This window comes from Danio aesculapii, chromosome 15, assembly GCF_903798145.1.
Source record: "Danio aesculapii chromosome 15, fDanAes4.1, whole genome shotgun sequence".
In the NCBI taxonomy this organism is placed as follows: Eukaryota; Metazoa; Chordata; class Actinopteri; order Cypriniformes; family Danionidae; genus Danio; species Danio aesculapii.
In genome coordinates, this window is record NC_079449.1 from 30,074,068 (window position 1) to 30,088,836 (window position 14,769).

The window sequence follows — 14,769 nt, forward strand, 5'->3', positions numbered from 1 at the left end:
AAAACGTAATCATCAAAGTGGCAGTGTAAAATAGGCAAACAAATATCCAGAAGTCCTCAGATGTTTTCAGGGTTACATTGTTTAGGGAATATAGCATCATGTCTCCAGATTAGAAGACTACGGGATTAGACTGATTCTACATTGATTGGCACAGCACTGTTGTGCGTGCTTTTATTCTCATTCATCTTTTCTTTCCTTCATTCATGGCCAAATTTAAGCCCTTTTAATACAGCCGTGCTCTTTAAACTTAACACATCAACTAAGGGAACTGTAAGAAGGCTGTATTTCGCTGTTAATCACTTTGATTCCCAGTCATATGCAAATGCTTATAAAGAGTTTGAGTTCGATTCCAGCAATAAAGCGCTGTTTGCTTGAGCAGCTCCTCTCCTGAAAGCAAAGCACTAATAATCGCAGGGCTCGTGCGCGCGGCGTCTTGGCGCGCCTCAGTGAAAACAGCGAGCCATTGCTTTGACGTCACGCTGATGATGATGATTGGAATCCGCACGGCGAGTGTAGAGCGCGTGAAGCGGCTCCTCTGAACCTCAGTATGTTGATGCCTTAATAACAAGTGTTCAATTTACGCGCCAGTTGCAGGTAAGTGAAAATAACTTCGCCGGTAAAGCTTTAATTGTTCTCCATGCTGAGGGCGACAGTATAAATGCTTATTAGTAGGCGAAAGTGCTGCGAGAATGAGTTCATTTAGCGTTGAGGATGCAACTTGTTTCTTGTGTTTTAAGACAGCACGCGCGTCTCCTGCGTGTTTGTTTGCGCTTTCTGGACACGTAGAGTAAGTGTTAAAATGATTTCATTTGGGAAGTAACTGATGTTAATGTTGCGGAAAACAACTTGTCGGTCAGGTGCATTTGGAAGGGCTGAATGTTGAGACAGACTGTTGCACGGATGGCTTCGCGTGGTTCTGATCTTTTGCTTATCCTGTCATCCTTCGAAAACCTGATATAACCGTTAATGTTTGTCAAATCGTGGTCAGAGACAGGAGATAAATAGAGATGTGGGTCTAATTAGTAACTATCACGTTATCGGTGTACGTTTGCGTGATTTGAAGGCTGAAAGGTTAGGAGAGCTCAACCTTTTCAGGATTGAAGATGCATCCCCACCTTTTTTCTTCATTATATCGTTATTTGTAAATGAAGCGTTTGGTACAAGCTACAGGTTTTTAAGACTAATAGAATATGCACTCAGTGTCTTGAATGCAATTCACTCTTTCGGACTAAATAAATAAATATTAAGGTTTGAAATAAAGCAGTAGGATGTACAATACTTAAGAAATTGGCAATTGTATTTGTTTATTTATTTATTTGTTATGTAAAAATTGATAGCACGATATTTTTTTATTTTATAATATTAATTTTATTTGACTTTACATAAATATTATCAATTAAATAATATTAATAAATGCTGCGGATATAGTTTTTGCCCATATTGACACTTTTTAAACTTAATTGTTCGTTATCTATAACTATTAAACCCATTCATAACCTACTCTACCGATTTTTTTTAAAGATCACGACTGTAGCAATTGTTTGGTTAGTCCAAGGAAGGTGTGAGTGCAATACCTATGCAATACTTCAGAAACTTTAGAGTACATATATTTTATCATATTTTTTTTCTTACCATCAATTCACATTATGTTAAAAATCAAATAATTTGTCATAATAATAAACTCATAATAATAATAATAATAACAATAGTCATTCATGCTTAAGCGAAACTACAAAATGTTTAGAATACTAAGCTAGCATTATCAGTTATTGTGTTAGACAAAAATGTGAATCAGCTGAACACTTCACACTTCAGAAACTGTTTTGTTGATATTAGTTGAACTGTAAATAAAAAAATAATGCTTGATAAAGAATATGCAGTAAGGTTATATTAGAATATATGACCAGCAATCAGTCTTTCTACATGTTAGAACAGATATGCTTTTAAAATGTCGCTCCTGGGGTGTTATTTATTATTTTCGACTGCAGGAATGTGACTCTGTGTTGCTACAAAGTGGGCCTACAATTAAAACAAATTATGCTTTTTGCCTGAAGAACAATATCATAAATGCAGATTCATCCCAAGCATGTGCCGAATGCAGTCAGTTCAGTTTCATCTGGCACCCTTCCATTACTCTAGCTGCGATTGCATAACATTAAGTACATGTTGTGACGATTGGCTAGTGTTTCTTTATGGAGGTTCAATAACAACAACAACTCCCCTTTGACTCTTTCTCAAAGCACTCAGTTAACCTGTTTGAGTGATGATTAACATGACCTGTGTAACTTAGATGGACACATTTGACGTAGTACATTTAGTGCTCATTCTTGTTTTTGATACACAACTGACTGAACTTACATTTGCAGGAGCACTCAAGGAGAGAAGCAGATCCGTGAGATGGTTCGGTAGATCTCGATGTTATGGATTTGACTAAAATGGGTGCAATCCACCTTCAGAACCCTGGCCACCCCACATCTCTCCTGCAGAAGGCCAACCAGATGCGCCTGTCTGGGACATTGTGTGATGTGGTCATCATGGTCGACAGCCAGGAGTTTCATGCGCACAGAACCGTGCTTGCATGTGCTAGTAAGATGTTCGAGATCCTGTTCCACCGCAACAGCCAACATTACACTCTGGACTTCCTCTCACCAAAGACCTTCCAGCAGATTTTGGAGTACGCCTACACCGCCACGCTCCAAGCCAAGCTGGAGGACCTGGACGACCTGCTGTACGCCGCAGAGATTTTAGAAATCGAGTACTTGGAGGAGCAATGTCTGAAGATTTTGGAAACCATCCAGGCATCTGAAGAGAATGATACAGATGTGAACATGAATGAGAATGGTGTCGAGGATGTTGAAGACCGCAGGATCAAGTACCTTAAGAGTGCAATTATCTCTAAAAAGCATTCCATACAAGATGGTGGTTATGGCACCGCTGCCCGCCATCGCCTGGCTCTGGTCAGCATGGTCGATAAAAGATCTTCAGAGTCTGCCCAATTGGGTCTTTCAACTGTCAGCCCTACTAAAGCAGCAGTAGAGGGCTTGATGAGCATGGGACAGTCCGTCCTCCAAGGCAACATTGGACAGGGTTTCTCGCACAACATTAGTAACTCATCTCCATTGGTAGATAAGATAAAAACTGAGATGATGCAAGTAGACGAGGACTATCAACATGAAGGTGGCTTCCCTAGGAACGGGGAGGGTGGCGGTGACTCCAGGCAGCACCGGGACACTCCTGGAACCCCGACCAGAGGCAGCGTCATCACCAGCGCCCGCGAGCTCCACTCCACCGATAGTTCTGTTGACTCCCAAGGGGACAACAACCAAGCCAGTTTGATCAGTATGGCCAGTCTGGCTGATAGACATTTTGCTTCGCTGTGCTCCATCCCATCCAACCATAAGAGCGAAAGCATGCTGCCCGTTCCTGTGTCCATGGCTTCGTCCCTACATATGCCGCCATCCCTGGCCATGTCTATGGATTTCAGTGCTTACGGGGGGCTCTTCCACCAGAGCTTGATTCAGAGGGAGTTCTTCAACAAGCTCGGGGATTTCGCAGTAAATGTGAAACATGAAGTCCATACCCAGAAAGAGCGGTGTGAGGTGTGTGATATGGAGCTGCCCGATAATGAAGCTGCTGAACAACACAGGTAAGTCAAGTTACTTGATGATTTGCTGTTACCTTGCGATTCTACACTGTGTGTATATTTATATATAGAAAAAAATTATAATTTTATTTAGTGGTGATCTTTAAATAAAACAAAAGTGAGTAGTCACTAGATATGATGAAAAAGCAATATAATAGCTGTCTGTTTCACTGCTGAATATTAAAAAAAAACATTTCACTGCATCAAAATCAGTTACAAGGCACTTCAGAACCAATGCCTTTTTGGTGTTATTGATAAATACACCTTTTGAACATTTATCATTGTGCAGTATTTTTGTCTTTTGGATTTAGAAGTCTCCAAAAACATAGTGCAAATGTTGTTTTATGGCAGGGGTGCCCAAACTCGGTCCTGGAGGGCTGGTTTTCTGCAGATTTTGGCTCCAACTTGCCTCAACACCTTCACACTTGCACGGATGTTTCTAGAAAGCCTAGTAAAAGCTTGATTACCTAGCCCAGGTGTGTCTGATTGGGGTTGGTACTACACTTTGCAGGACATCATCCCTCTAGGACTGAGTTTGGGCACCCCTGTTTTAAGAGATATGGGCTTATTTTTGCATTGAAACACATGGGATGAAAGTGTAAGGAGGGTCCAGGTAGTAAGAACTCTTGACTGACACTGGTGGCAGTGGCATTTAGCATTCTTGTTAACATGCCTATCTTACAGTATATGCTTTAAATGCTGGTTCAAATTCCACTCAGATCAGGGCATGTAAAATATTGGTGCCGTGACCCAGATGGAAGTGAGGTTTATGGGGTGAGTGTAATGGAAGCCAGTTAGTAGTAGTAGTAGATAAGTTTAGCGACTGATGATAAAGCTATGCCAACCTTGTCAGAAATGAATGCAAAATGTGAGAATTTCTTAATTTATAAATAACCAATAATAAGTGGATTTTTGCATACACACATACTGTTTCAGAAAAAAAAAACATTACACATAATGCACCACAATAATACAAAATATTTTTAAGCTCTAGATAATACATGTACTATACTTTGGGCTTATCAACACATCTCAACCGATAAAGACTGGGCTGAGATAACGCACAGGGGCAGTTCAGTTAATTGAACTGAAATCGCAAATGCGATTGAGCAAAGCCAAGAAACGCAGGAAATCCCCATAGTGTTATAAACGAAATATTTAACTGCTTTTACTGATTTAGGATGACTAATCATCACTCAACTTAGAAAAAAAAAAATAATAATTAATAAAAAATATTAAGAAAATTAAAAAAATTACTTGGTAAGTGGCCCCTTAATTTGCAAATGACTTATACATATATACAGAGTGCATGTGTCGACACACTAACCGCCGGCACATTTCATCTAGAGTTAAACAGTTTTACATTTTTTAATCCATTCAGCCACTCTCTGGGTCTGGCGGGCACTCTTTTAGCTTAGCTTAGCTTAGCTTAGCGTAGATCAGTGAATCGGATTAGACCATCAGCAATTTGCTCATTAATTCGCTCAAAAAAAGAGTCTGAACTTTTGAAAATAAGCTAAACTCTAGTACAGGAGTGCCCAAACATTTTCTTGGAGATCTACCTTCCTGCAGAGTTTAGCTCTAACCTTTATCAAACGCAAATAAACCAACTGAGTAGGATATGAAGGAGCACATGGTAATTCATAACAGGTGTGTTTGATCAAGGTTGCAGCTGAACTCTACAGGTAGGTAGATCTCTAGGAACAAGATTGGGCACCCCTGACCTAGGGGACTTGAAACAAAAATTTGCCTATTTAATAAAAAAAGTGGAGTGTTTCTTAAACTTTATCTTTAATGAAGTTCCTCAGGCATGTTGAGTGCAGGTTCAGCTCAAACATCTGCCGGCTCTAAGCAGCAAGCCTTTATTTAATTTGTAGAAGAAGGTGGTTTTCCTTTGCGGAAAAGAAGGTGTGCTTAGTGCAGATTGACCCTGACCTTCCCTCCGTAACCTCTGCCTCTACTCTGTCAAACTGATCAGCCGGGAGCAGCTCTTCTCTGATAGACAGATGGACCAGTAGCACTGTTTTCCTAATATAAAACAAGCACATGCTTTAAAATAGGTTTATTTGTCCACTTTTGTTTTTGCACAGAACTCCCTCATGCTTTGGCTTGGCCGGCACCCAACTGGTGTCATGCCATATGTCAAAATAAAATATTTATTGCTGGAGTTGACATATGAAACCTTTTATTTGCCAACCAAAACCCATCATTATTTCTGTTTTATTGGTTTGGGCTTGACTGATGGCCATGCAGTTTAAACTTGGACTCTCCAACAGTAGGTTGTGCTTTATCTGTATTTATCAGAGTGGAAGATAACCCCACACCGCTCTCCTTAGTCTCTGTGGTGAAGATGGTCTGATAGTGACTTTAGCCTTCTGTCAGACATAGATAAAGTGGCCACACGTTGTGTGTATTGCGGCGCACCTGATACTCTTTCATTCATTCCCACAAATGCTGAACCCAGTGACACCGACCCGGGTTTCCTGTCTGAGGCCTGACGAACACATCCTATCAGATTTTCTCCTTTCCAGTGAGGCGCTTAAACATCTGATAGTTCCGTTTTTGTTTTTTATTCAGATCTGTACATTGACTTGAAAACAAGTGTTAATAATATTAATATATCAATTTAGGTTTAAGTTAATTAATTTAGGCTTCGATAATAATAAATAAAAATGATTTATTCTCTATTAATATATATTGATCATTATTTTCACATTACATTATATTTGTTTATTTGTGATCTGTTAAAAGTGGTAATACTGTTAAAAGTAAAAGGATTTGTTGTGGAGAGAGGAGATAAAATACACTGTAAAAAATCATTGCTGTCTAAAATGTTTTAGTTGAATCAAATGAACTTTTGTAGTCATCTCAACTTCATCATTCAAGCATACTAAAATATTAGTATCAACTTTGCAAAGCTAAAAATGACATTTTTTTGTAGTTGTAACTGATTTAACTGTTTCAAATAGTTGATGTTATTTATTTATTTTTACAGTGTAAATGGTTTTATTTAATATTATTTTAAGTTAATTTTGAAAGCAAATTTTTAGTTTAGTCACAGCCTGACTAAATACTATTTTAGTCATGCTTTATGGCCGATCACACCGAACACACTTTTCCTTTCTGAGAACGCGAGGTGCACCACACGGTTGTCTAGAACAGATACGCGGCTGGCCGGAAGTACAGTATCCGCATTAATATAGCAGCATTTTTTTATGACACTGTATAACAATAATTTATATTTTTACAGTACTGGGATGGTTGGGTTTAGGGTTGGGATGGGGGTAGGCAATAAAAAATACAATTTATTGGGTAATTTAATAGATTACGTAAATAATACTTGGTACAACACATTACTGTGATGGTTGGGATTAGGGTTGGGGTGGAGGTAGACGTTAATAAAATACAATAAATGGGAAATGCAATAAATAATATAAATAATTTAACTTTAACTTCTGGCCGCAACCATATCCAATCTAGCAACAACCGCATCACACCGCCTTTTTGTTGACAAGAAAAAAAGAGAATACGGTGTGGTTTTATGTCGCTATGTAATGACTGAATCAGCTATGTATTGTGCGCAAGTGTTGATATTGTTATAATTTTAATATTTTATTTATTCGTGTTCGGTGTTATCGGCCCCTTATTCTTCAGAAATGTTTTATTGTTAATCTTCTTTTATCATCTTGTTATTATCATTTATCGTATATTCTAGTTGAAATGTAGTTGAACTGTAATGCAGTAATTAAACATTTATCTCAAATGTCCAATCAAATACTCCTGAAAAATCTTAACCTCTATAAGGGATACTACACCCAAATCTGAAAAATTTATTAATCATTCACTTGTTCCAACTGTTTCACCTTCTTTCTTCTGTTGAACACACAAGATGTTATTTTAAAGAAAGCTATAACCATTGACTTCCATAGTATCTGTTTTTCCTACTATTGAAGTCAGTAGTTACAAGTTTTTAGCTTTCTTCAGAAAATATTCTTTAGACTTCAACAGAAGAAGGATACTAAAGAAATAAGAGTAAACAGAGAGTAAACAGTGAGTAAATGTTCATTTTTGAGTGAACTATCCCTTTAAAACAGCAGCCCCATTCTGAACTCAATCTTTAAAATCCATGATTACATACTTCAACTCAAATAGTAACCATGGGATTATTTGAAAGACACTCTGAGTTTAAGTTTCTATCATTTTTTTATGAATAAAGCAGCTTTCTGCAGTACACAGCACATAACAGAATGAGAAATGCTATTATCAATATTTTACAATACACATCCACATGAACTATTATCCGTACATCAAGCTATAGTTTAGATATTACTCTTATGTCCAGTCATGTAGTATGCAGTCAGCCTCAGAAAGCTGTCTGCTGTTTGGTGCATATGCTAATATTTCACTGATTGCAGGCCGTAAAGTATGCAATCAGCCTCAAAAAACTGTCTATTGATTGGTGAATCTGCTGAAATGTCACTGATTGTCGGCCATAAAGAATGAAATCAACATGTGCCTGTGTTACACAATGAAATGTTTACATTTGGCATGTCAAATGCAGTAGTATCACTGTTTAATGTTATATTATAAAATTGAAGTATATTATAAAAAAAATGAGTTCCTTCCCTGTTATATTTGACATATTACTAATTTGTATCAGACTGTAACGTCACTATTATTTTTATTAATCTGCATGTGCTGCTTATATGCGCTGCTCATATCGAAAAGCCAGCGGCTTACAGGGGAACGAAAGATTTCATAATGAGCAAGAAAAAAATATGACAAATATTTAGGATATGAAAATGAAAATATAATAAAGGATATCATGAGTAAAACTACTGATCATTTAAAAAAAACTTGGTTGACTCTTATATGCTTACGTAAACACTGCTCTGATTGAACCTTCACATGAAAGCTGATGTAAACAATGGATTTATAGATTTTTTCGGGGAGCAAAAAACTGCCATTGGATGTTTTTCCCTCGACAATTTTCTTTGAGATTTTATCCAGCTGCGTCAGATTATATTCAACACAGGATCGTTATATCAAATCAAAGGTATGAAGTCCAGCTTTTGTTTGTCATGTTGCTGTTTGTACTCCTGACACGAATTACTGTACTGCTGTTGTTGAAGCATCTAAATAATAAAACGGAGGCCTTATGTTGACACTAAACTCTCAGATGTTTAAATTGAGGCATGGTTTGTTAAAATCACGAATCATAAATCATTAATGCTTTCATGTATTACTTTATTTAGTCACTTTAAACACACAAAGAAATTAAATCATGGCTGTGGCTAGTACAATGTGCTCTATGAGAAACAATTTATTAATGTAATTGTACGAATGTGAATTGGATATTTCTTTGAATTTGAACATTCTTTGAATCATTTTGTAGAATGTAGTGTTGTCACGAAACTGATTTTCGTTACCAACCGGTTCTGCAATTTTAAAAACATCCATTTCCTGCAAACATTTATGCACTGTTGAGCGCGTTCTTAAACACAGCTGATTTGCCATTGTGTTCACGTGCTCAACAGAAATGACTGTGATTGGCTGTGAAGTTCATCAGTTCACTGCACTTCATCGCTTTTCACTGAGTGCAAACACAGATGGAGCATTTTAAAGTCGCGGACATCGGTCAGTTGATCAGCGGATCGCTTGTATGTCAGCTCATAGACAGATCAGCTGATTTATATGAATTTACAACGCTCTAGTGTCCCTGTATCTGTGTTTGCACTGCGGTGACTGATGACCCTCATGGCCAATCACAGTCATTTTTGTTGAGCACATGAACACAATGGCCAATCAACGGTGTTTGAGAACGCGCTTAACCTCGCTCAAATGTTAGCAGGAAATGGACATTTTTTAAATTTCAGTACCGATTGTTTACTAAATATTGTGACAACACTAATACAATGTAAGTACATAAGTCAGCAAAATATATTACACAATTCAAGTTGTTTTTCAGATGTTTTGATGAAAAAATCGTACAAACTGTTATATATTCTACTAACTTATTTACCGACATTTACCCAGATCATTCGACCATTGTTTAAACTCAGAGAAATAATCAATTTTAACTAGTGACAGGGGTCAGCATGTTCGCATTCCGCATCACCATTGTAATGATGTCATTGACTCTCCATTTTTCTTATTGTTTTTCTAGAAAAAAATTATTTCTTCTGCTTTTTATTACTATACACAGAGCAGAATAACACAACTTTGAATTGTATTTAACATGATAAGCGGTGCTAAGCAGTTTTTCAAAACGTGATCATGACTAGATGAACTGGAAGTGGTCAAATGGTATAATTTTTTCACCACATATAAGCAGTTTCTTGCATTCTTGTTGGGCTCTGACAGCTTGCTTCCTTACTATATATGCCTTCAGTGATTTCCTGGAGATAAATACCAAATAATAATGCAACTGGAATAAGTACAGCAGTCGCGATCCTCGATCTCATATAAAGCAAGAGATCCCGATGACATGTAATGATATACAGTATGCAGGTGTTGTGGTGCTGTCCCATTTCTTATGGGTAAATTTTGTAGCCCTTCCCCTCACACTCTGTTTCAAGGGCTAAGGGGAAGGGGTAGGGGTAGGGGTAGGGGTACAAAAATAGATTTGGAATTGGGCCTATGTCTTCAATTTTTTAGCTCATTCATGAAAATTAGTTCTGCATTAGGCTTGTATAGGATGAATTGAAGATGACAACTCCAATGATTCCACACTTGGTCACTGCGTCATCAAAATATATCTTTGTTTGTTGTGAATCCATGCCCTCTAGTGGCAAAAATTACAAACTGTGCCTTTAAATTTAAAAACTGTAAGGTTAGATAACAATACCGTAATCACTTCCAGATAGTAGGTCAGTAGGTTTCCCTGTCGCCACTATTTGTTCATAAACTCAACCTGCCCCTTTATCTGGTTTGTGAACGGTGACAGATGTTAAGATCTGCCGACAACTGAATTGCACACAGGACGTTATGAAAGGCCCAGGGGCCCCACGGGGTCACTGTGGTCATGCTGAGGTGACCCAATACCAATAACAGTTCAACTTTTGCCCCAGTTGCAAGAGGCCCTCAAAGTCGTGAATCTTAGCCCAAACACACCCACCAAAGCCTTCCCAGACCTCCGGAACGAATCTAAGCACAGCCAGCCGTTAGAAATAAATGCAGTAGCAATGGGCATCACAACGGTCATGCAATAAACGCTCTCTCCCCTGGATTAAGACCTCTGCGAGCCGCTGTGCTTGGTCTCGCTCCTGTCATGCATGTCATTTGCGCCCTGTGGTGGAGCCGGCGAATGTGCTGCTTTCCAGCGAGTGGGTTTAATCTGCGGTTGATGTGAGCTCACAGTGCACCGCGGGCAGCAGGCGGGCGACTGAAGCGTGCAGGGGCTCTGGGGACACAGATCTGCTCCGCTGCTTAGGAATCCCTGGAAGTGGGAGATCCTGGAGCAGTGGCATCGGCCCCGGCGCTCACAGCTCTAATTAGATCTTTTGTTATAGAGCAAACAGAGAGAGATTGAGAGACAGAGAGAGGTCAAGGAAGACGGAGGAAATAGAGATGCTTCTGGTGGCTTAGAAAGCTCCCTCTGTGTGTTTGTATACAGTATATATAATATATATTTTGATCTTTATAGCATAAGATTTACTTAAAAAAAAGTGGTAATAGTGTGGGATATTTTTACAGTTTAAGATAACTTTTCTTTGTGAATTTGTTTTTTAAATGGATTTTTTCCTGTGATGGTGAAGGTGAATTTTTAGCATCATTATGCTTTTTTTATCACACAATCCTTAAATAAATAAATAAATAAATAAATAAATAAATAAATAAATAAATAAATAAATAAATAAATGAATGAATGAATGAATGAATGAATGAATGAATGAATAAATAACTAAATAACTAAATAAATATATAAATAAACAAGCAAACAAATAAATAAATAAATAAATAAATAATATACTGGTCATTGTGGTTGCCAGAATTATTCTTTTAAAAATGCACCCAAACTTTTTAGCATTATTACTTTTTCTTTATCACACAATCCTTAAATAAACTAAAATAAAATAAATAATGGTCATTATAGTTAGCAGAATTCTTCTTTTAAAAATGTACCCAAAATATTTAGCATTATTACTTTTCTTTATCACACAATCCTTAAAATAAGATAAATAAAATAAAATAAATAAAATAATGTCATTGTGGTTGCCAGAATTCTTCTTTTAAAGATTTACCCAAAATGTTAAGCATTATTACTTTTCTTTATCACACAATCCTTAAAATTAAATTAAATTAAATTAAATTAAATTAAATTAAATTAAATTAAATTAAATTAAATTAAATTAAATTAAATTAAATTAAATTATGGTCATTGTGGTTGCCAGAATTATCCTTTTAAAAATGTACCCAAAATTTTTTGAATTATTTTTTTCTTTATCACACAATCCTTAAAAGAAAAGAAAATAAAAGAAAATTATAAAATAAAATAAATAAAATAATGTTCATTGTGGTTGCCAGAATTATTCTTTTAAAAATGTACCCAAAATCTTCTGCATTATTACTTTTTCTTTATCACACAATCCTTAAATAAACTAAAATAAAATAAATAATGGTCATGGTGGTTGCTATAATTATTATTTTAAAAATGTACCCAAAATATTTAGAATTACTGCTTTTTTCTTTATCACACAATCCTTAAATAAAATAAAAATAAATAAAATAATAGTCATTGTGGTTGCCAGAATTATTCTTTTAAAAATTTACCAAAAAATCAGCTCAGCGCAGCTGTCCACACTCTAGCATACGATTTGCACCATTATATTAAACCACCATCCACCATAATTATGTTGAAGGTAAAACACACACATGTTTGTTTTTGTGAATTGTGAAGACTGTTTTTATATTGTACAAACTGTATTTTCTATTGCCCTAACCCCACCCTACCCCTAAACCCAACCATCACAGATAACTGTGTACAGTTTTACTTTCTGAAAAAGAACTGAGCTCGTTTTGAACTCATTTTCTAAACTCGTTCTGTGTGATTTATTAGCTTTTTCAGCAATTTCCTCATAACTCACCACCTTTTTGTAATACCAGTGTTATTTCACAGATTTGTGTCCTGATATGTCCCAAAAACACATACACACACACATATTTTTTCAGATGCTTTAGTTTTTCTACTTGAACAATGATATGGTACCATTTAAGATTTATTTAAAAAAGAAAAACAGCAACAACAAAAAATAAATACCAAAACATAAAAAATACATTTAAAACAGCTCACTCCACAGCTCACAATCCTCACTCTAACATCTGATCATTATACTGCTTCAACCATAATAATGCTGAATATATATATATATAAATATATATATATATATATATATATATATATATATATATATATATATATATATATATATATATATATATTTTTTTTTTTTTTTTTACAATCACAAATGTACAGTTGAAATCAGAATTAATAAACCCACTTAGATTTTTTTTTTATATATTTCCCAAATTATATTTAACAGAGCAAGGAAATTTTCATACTTTATCTGGTAATTTTTCAACCCAGGCTCATCCCGAGAACATAGTCCCGGGGACGTTTCTGGAGACCGCGAAATACGTCCCGGGAGGTACGTATTTGTGCAGTTTTTGTTTTCGCGAGTCCGCGAGAGGCCGCTGTGCGCGCTTTTTCCCGCGCCGTTCTCGCGTAAACCCGCTGGAGGCCGCTGTCGAACGACCTTTCGCCCGTCTGCCTGTCTTCATGACGGAATGATTGACCGTGCGACCGGCCAATCGGCTGACCCGCCCTCCTCCGTCCCCAAACCCAACCAACGACGGTTCACAAAAGCCGTCCAGAAAAAGAAAAGCCCTTGTCCGGTTTTTACCACGTTTTCGGATTTTGACCACATTCTCACCCTGTGACGAACTTGTTCGCTTCATTTTTTGGATTTTGTTTTTGTTTTCTTACCTGATTCCTGGAACCGCTCTTCCCCGGACTCGAACCCGGTCGTCGTCGTCGTCGTGGTCAGCCCCTCTCTGCGCCTCGAGTACACGAAGAGCTAACCGGACAAACTGGTTGCAGCGGGAAAGCCCTCCACACGGAGGCGAGCGGCCGGCTGGCCGGCCGGCGAGCGCCGAAGGGAACGGCGTCACACCGCCCCGCAGCGTTCGCTTAAAAAAATGAAATGCAGCCGCACGTACCCCCGGCTACGTATTTCGCGGTCTCCAGAAACGTCCCCGGGACTACGTTCTCAGAATGAGCCTGGGTTGTAATTTTTTTTCTTCTGGAGAAAATCTTGTTTGTTTTATTTTGGCTAGAATAAAAGCAGTTTTAAATTTTTAAAAAATGATTTCAAGGTCAAAATTATTAGCCCCTTTAAACTATATTTTTTCCGATAGTCTACAGAACATCGTTATACAATAACTTGCCTAATTTCCCTAACCTGCCTAATTAACCTAATTAACCTAGTTAAGCCTTTAAATGTCACTTTAAGCTGTATAGAAGTGTCTTGAAAAATATCTAGTCAAATATTATTTACTGTCATCATGGCAAAGATAAAATAAATCAATTATTAGAAATGAGTTATTAAAACTATTATGTTTAGAAATGTGTTAAAAAAAATCTCTCTGTTAAACAGAAATTGGGGTAAAAAATAAACATGGGGGCTAATAATTCAGGGGGGTTAACAATTCTGACTTCAACTGTAAGTACATACAGTAAGTACATACAGTACTTTATAAATAAGTTTAATTGAATAAATTGAATATGCCCAGAGTCATCAGCACAAACACAAGACACCATGATTGTAATAGAAGATACACGGCAGTCAAATTTACACTAAACAGTCAGTTATAGGTCACTTAAACAAGACAAGGTCTCGGCTGACATCAAAATTAACTCTTCAATCTGCCCAAAACATAAAAAACAAAGCTTTAAATCATGTTACATCTGCTGCAAAGAAAGCCACAGCATACCTGCTGAGCTGCTCTCTATTCATTCTGATGAATGAATGTTATGAGCAGAATTGTCCTTTGACCCACGAGAATGAGACTTTTTTTCCTCATTTAGAACCATAAAGAAATGATAACAGTGACTAGTTACATGGACA

The 14,769-nt window shown here is 37.0% G+C and overlaps 1 protein-coding gene across 1 annotated transcript in view; it reads left to right on the top strand.

Moving 5' to 3' along the window:
- Positions 1-485: 485 nt before the first annotated feature.
- zbtb16b (zinc finger and BTB domain containing 16b) overlaps positions 486-14,769 on the top strand; it is a 33,854-nt gene continuing 19,570 nt past the window's right edge. Inside the window, exons 1-2 of the mRNA XM_056474265.1 lie at positions 486-594; positions 2,367-3,646. Coding sequence (XP_056330240.1) covers positions 2,421-3,646 — 1,226 coding nt within the window. The 5' untranslated portion in view covers positions 486-594; positions 2,367-2,420. The remainder of the gene's footprint in view (positions 595-2,366; positions 3,647-14,769) is intronic.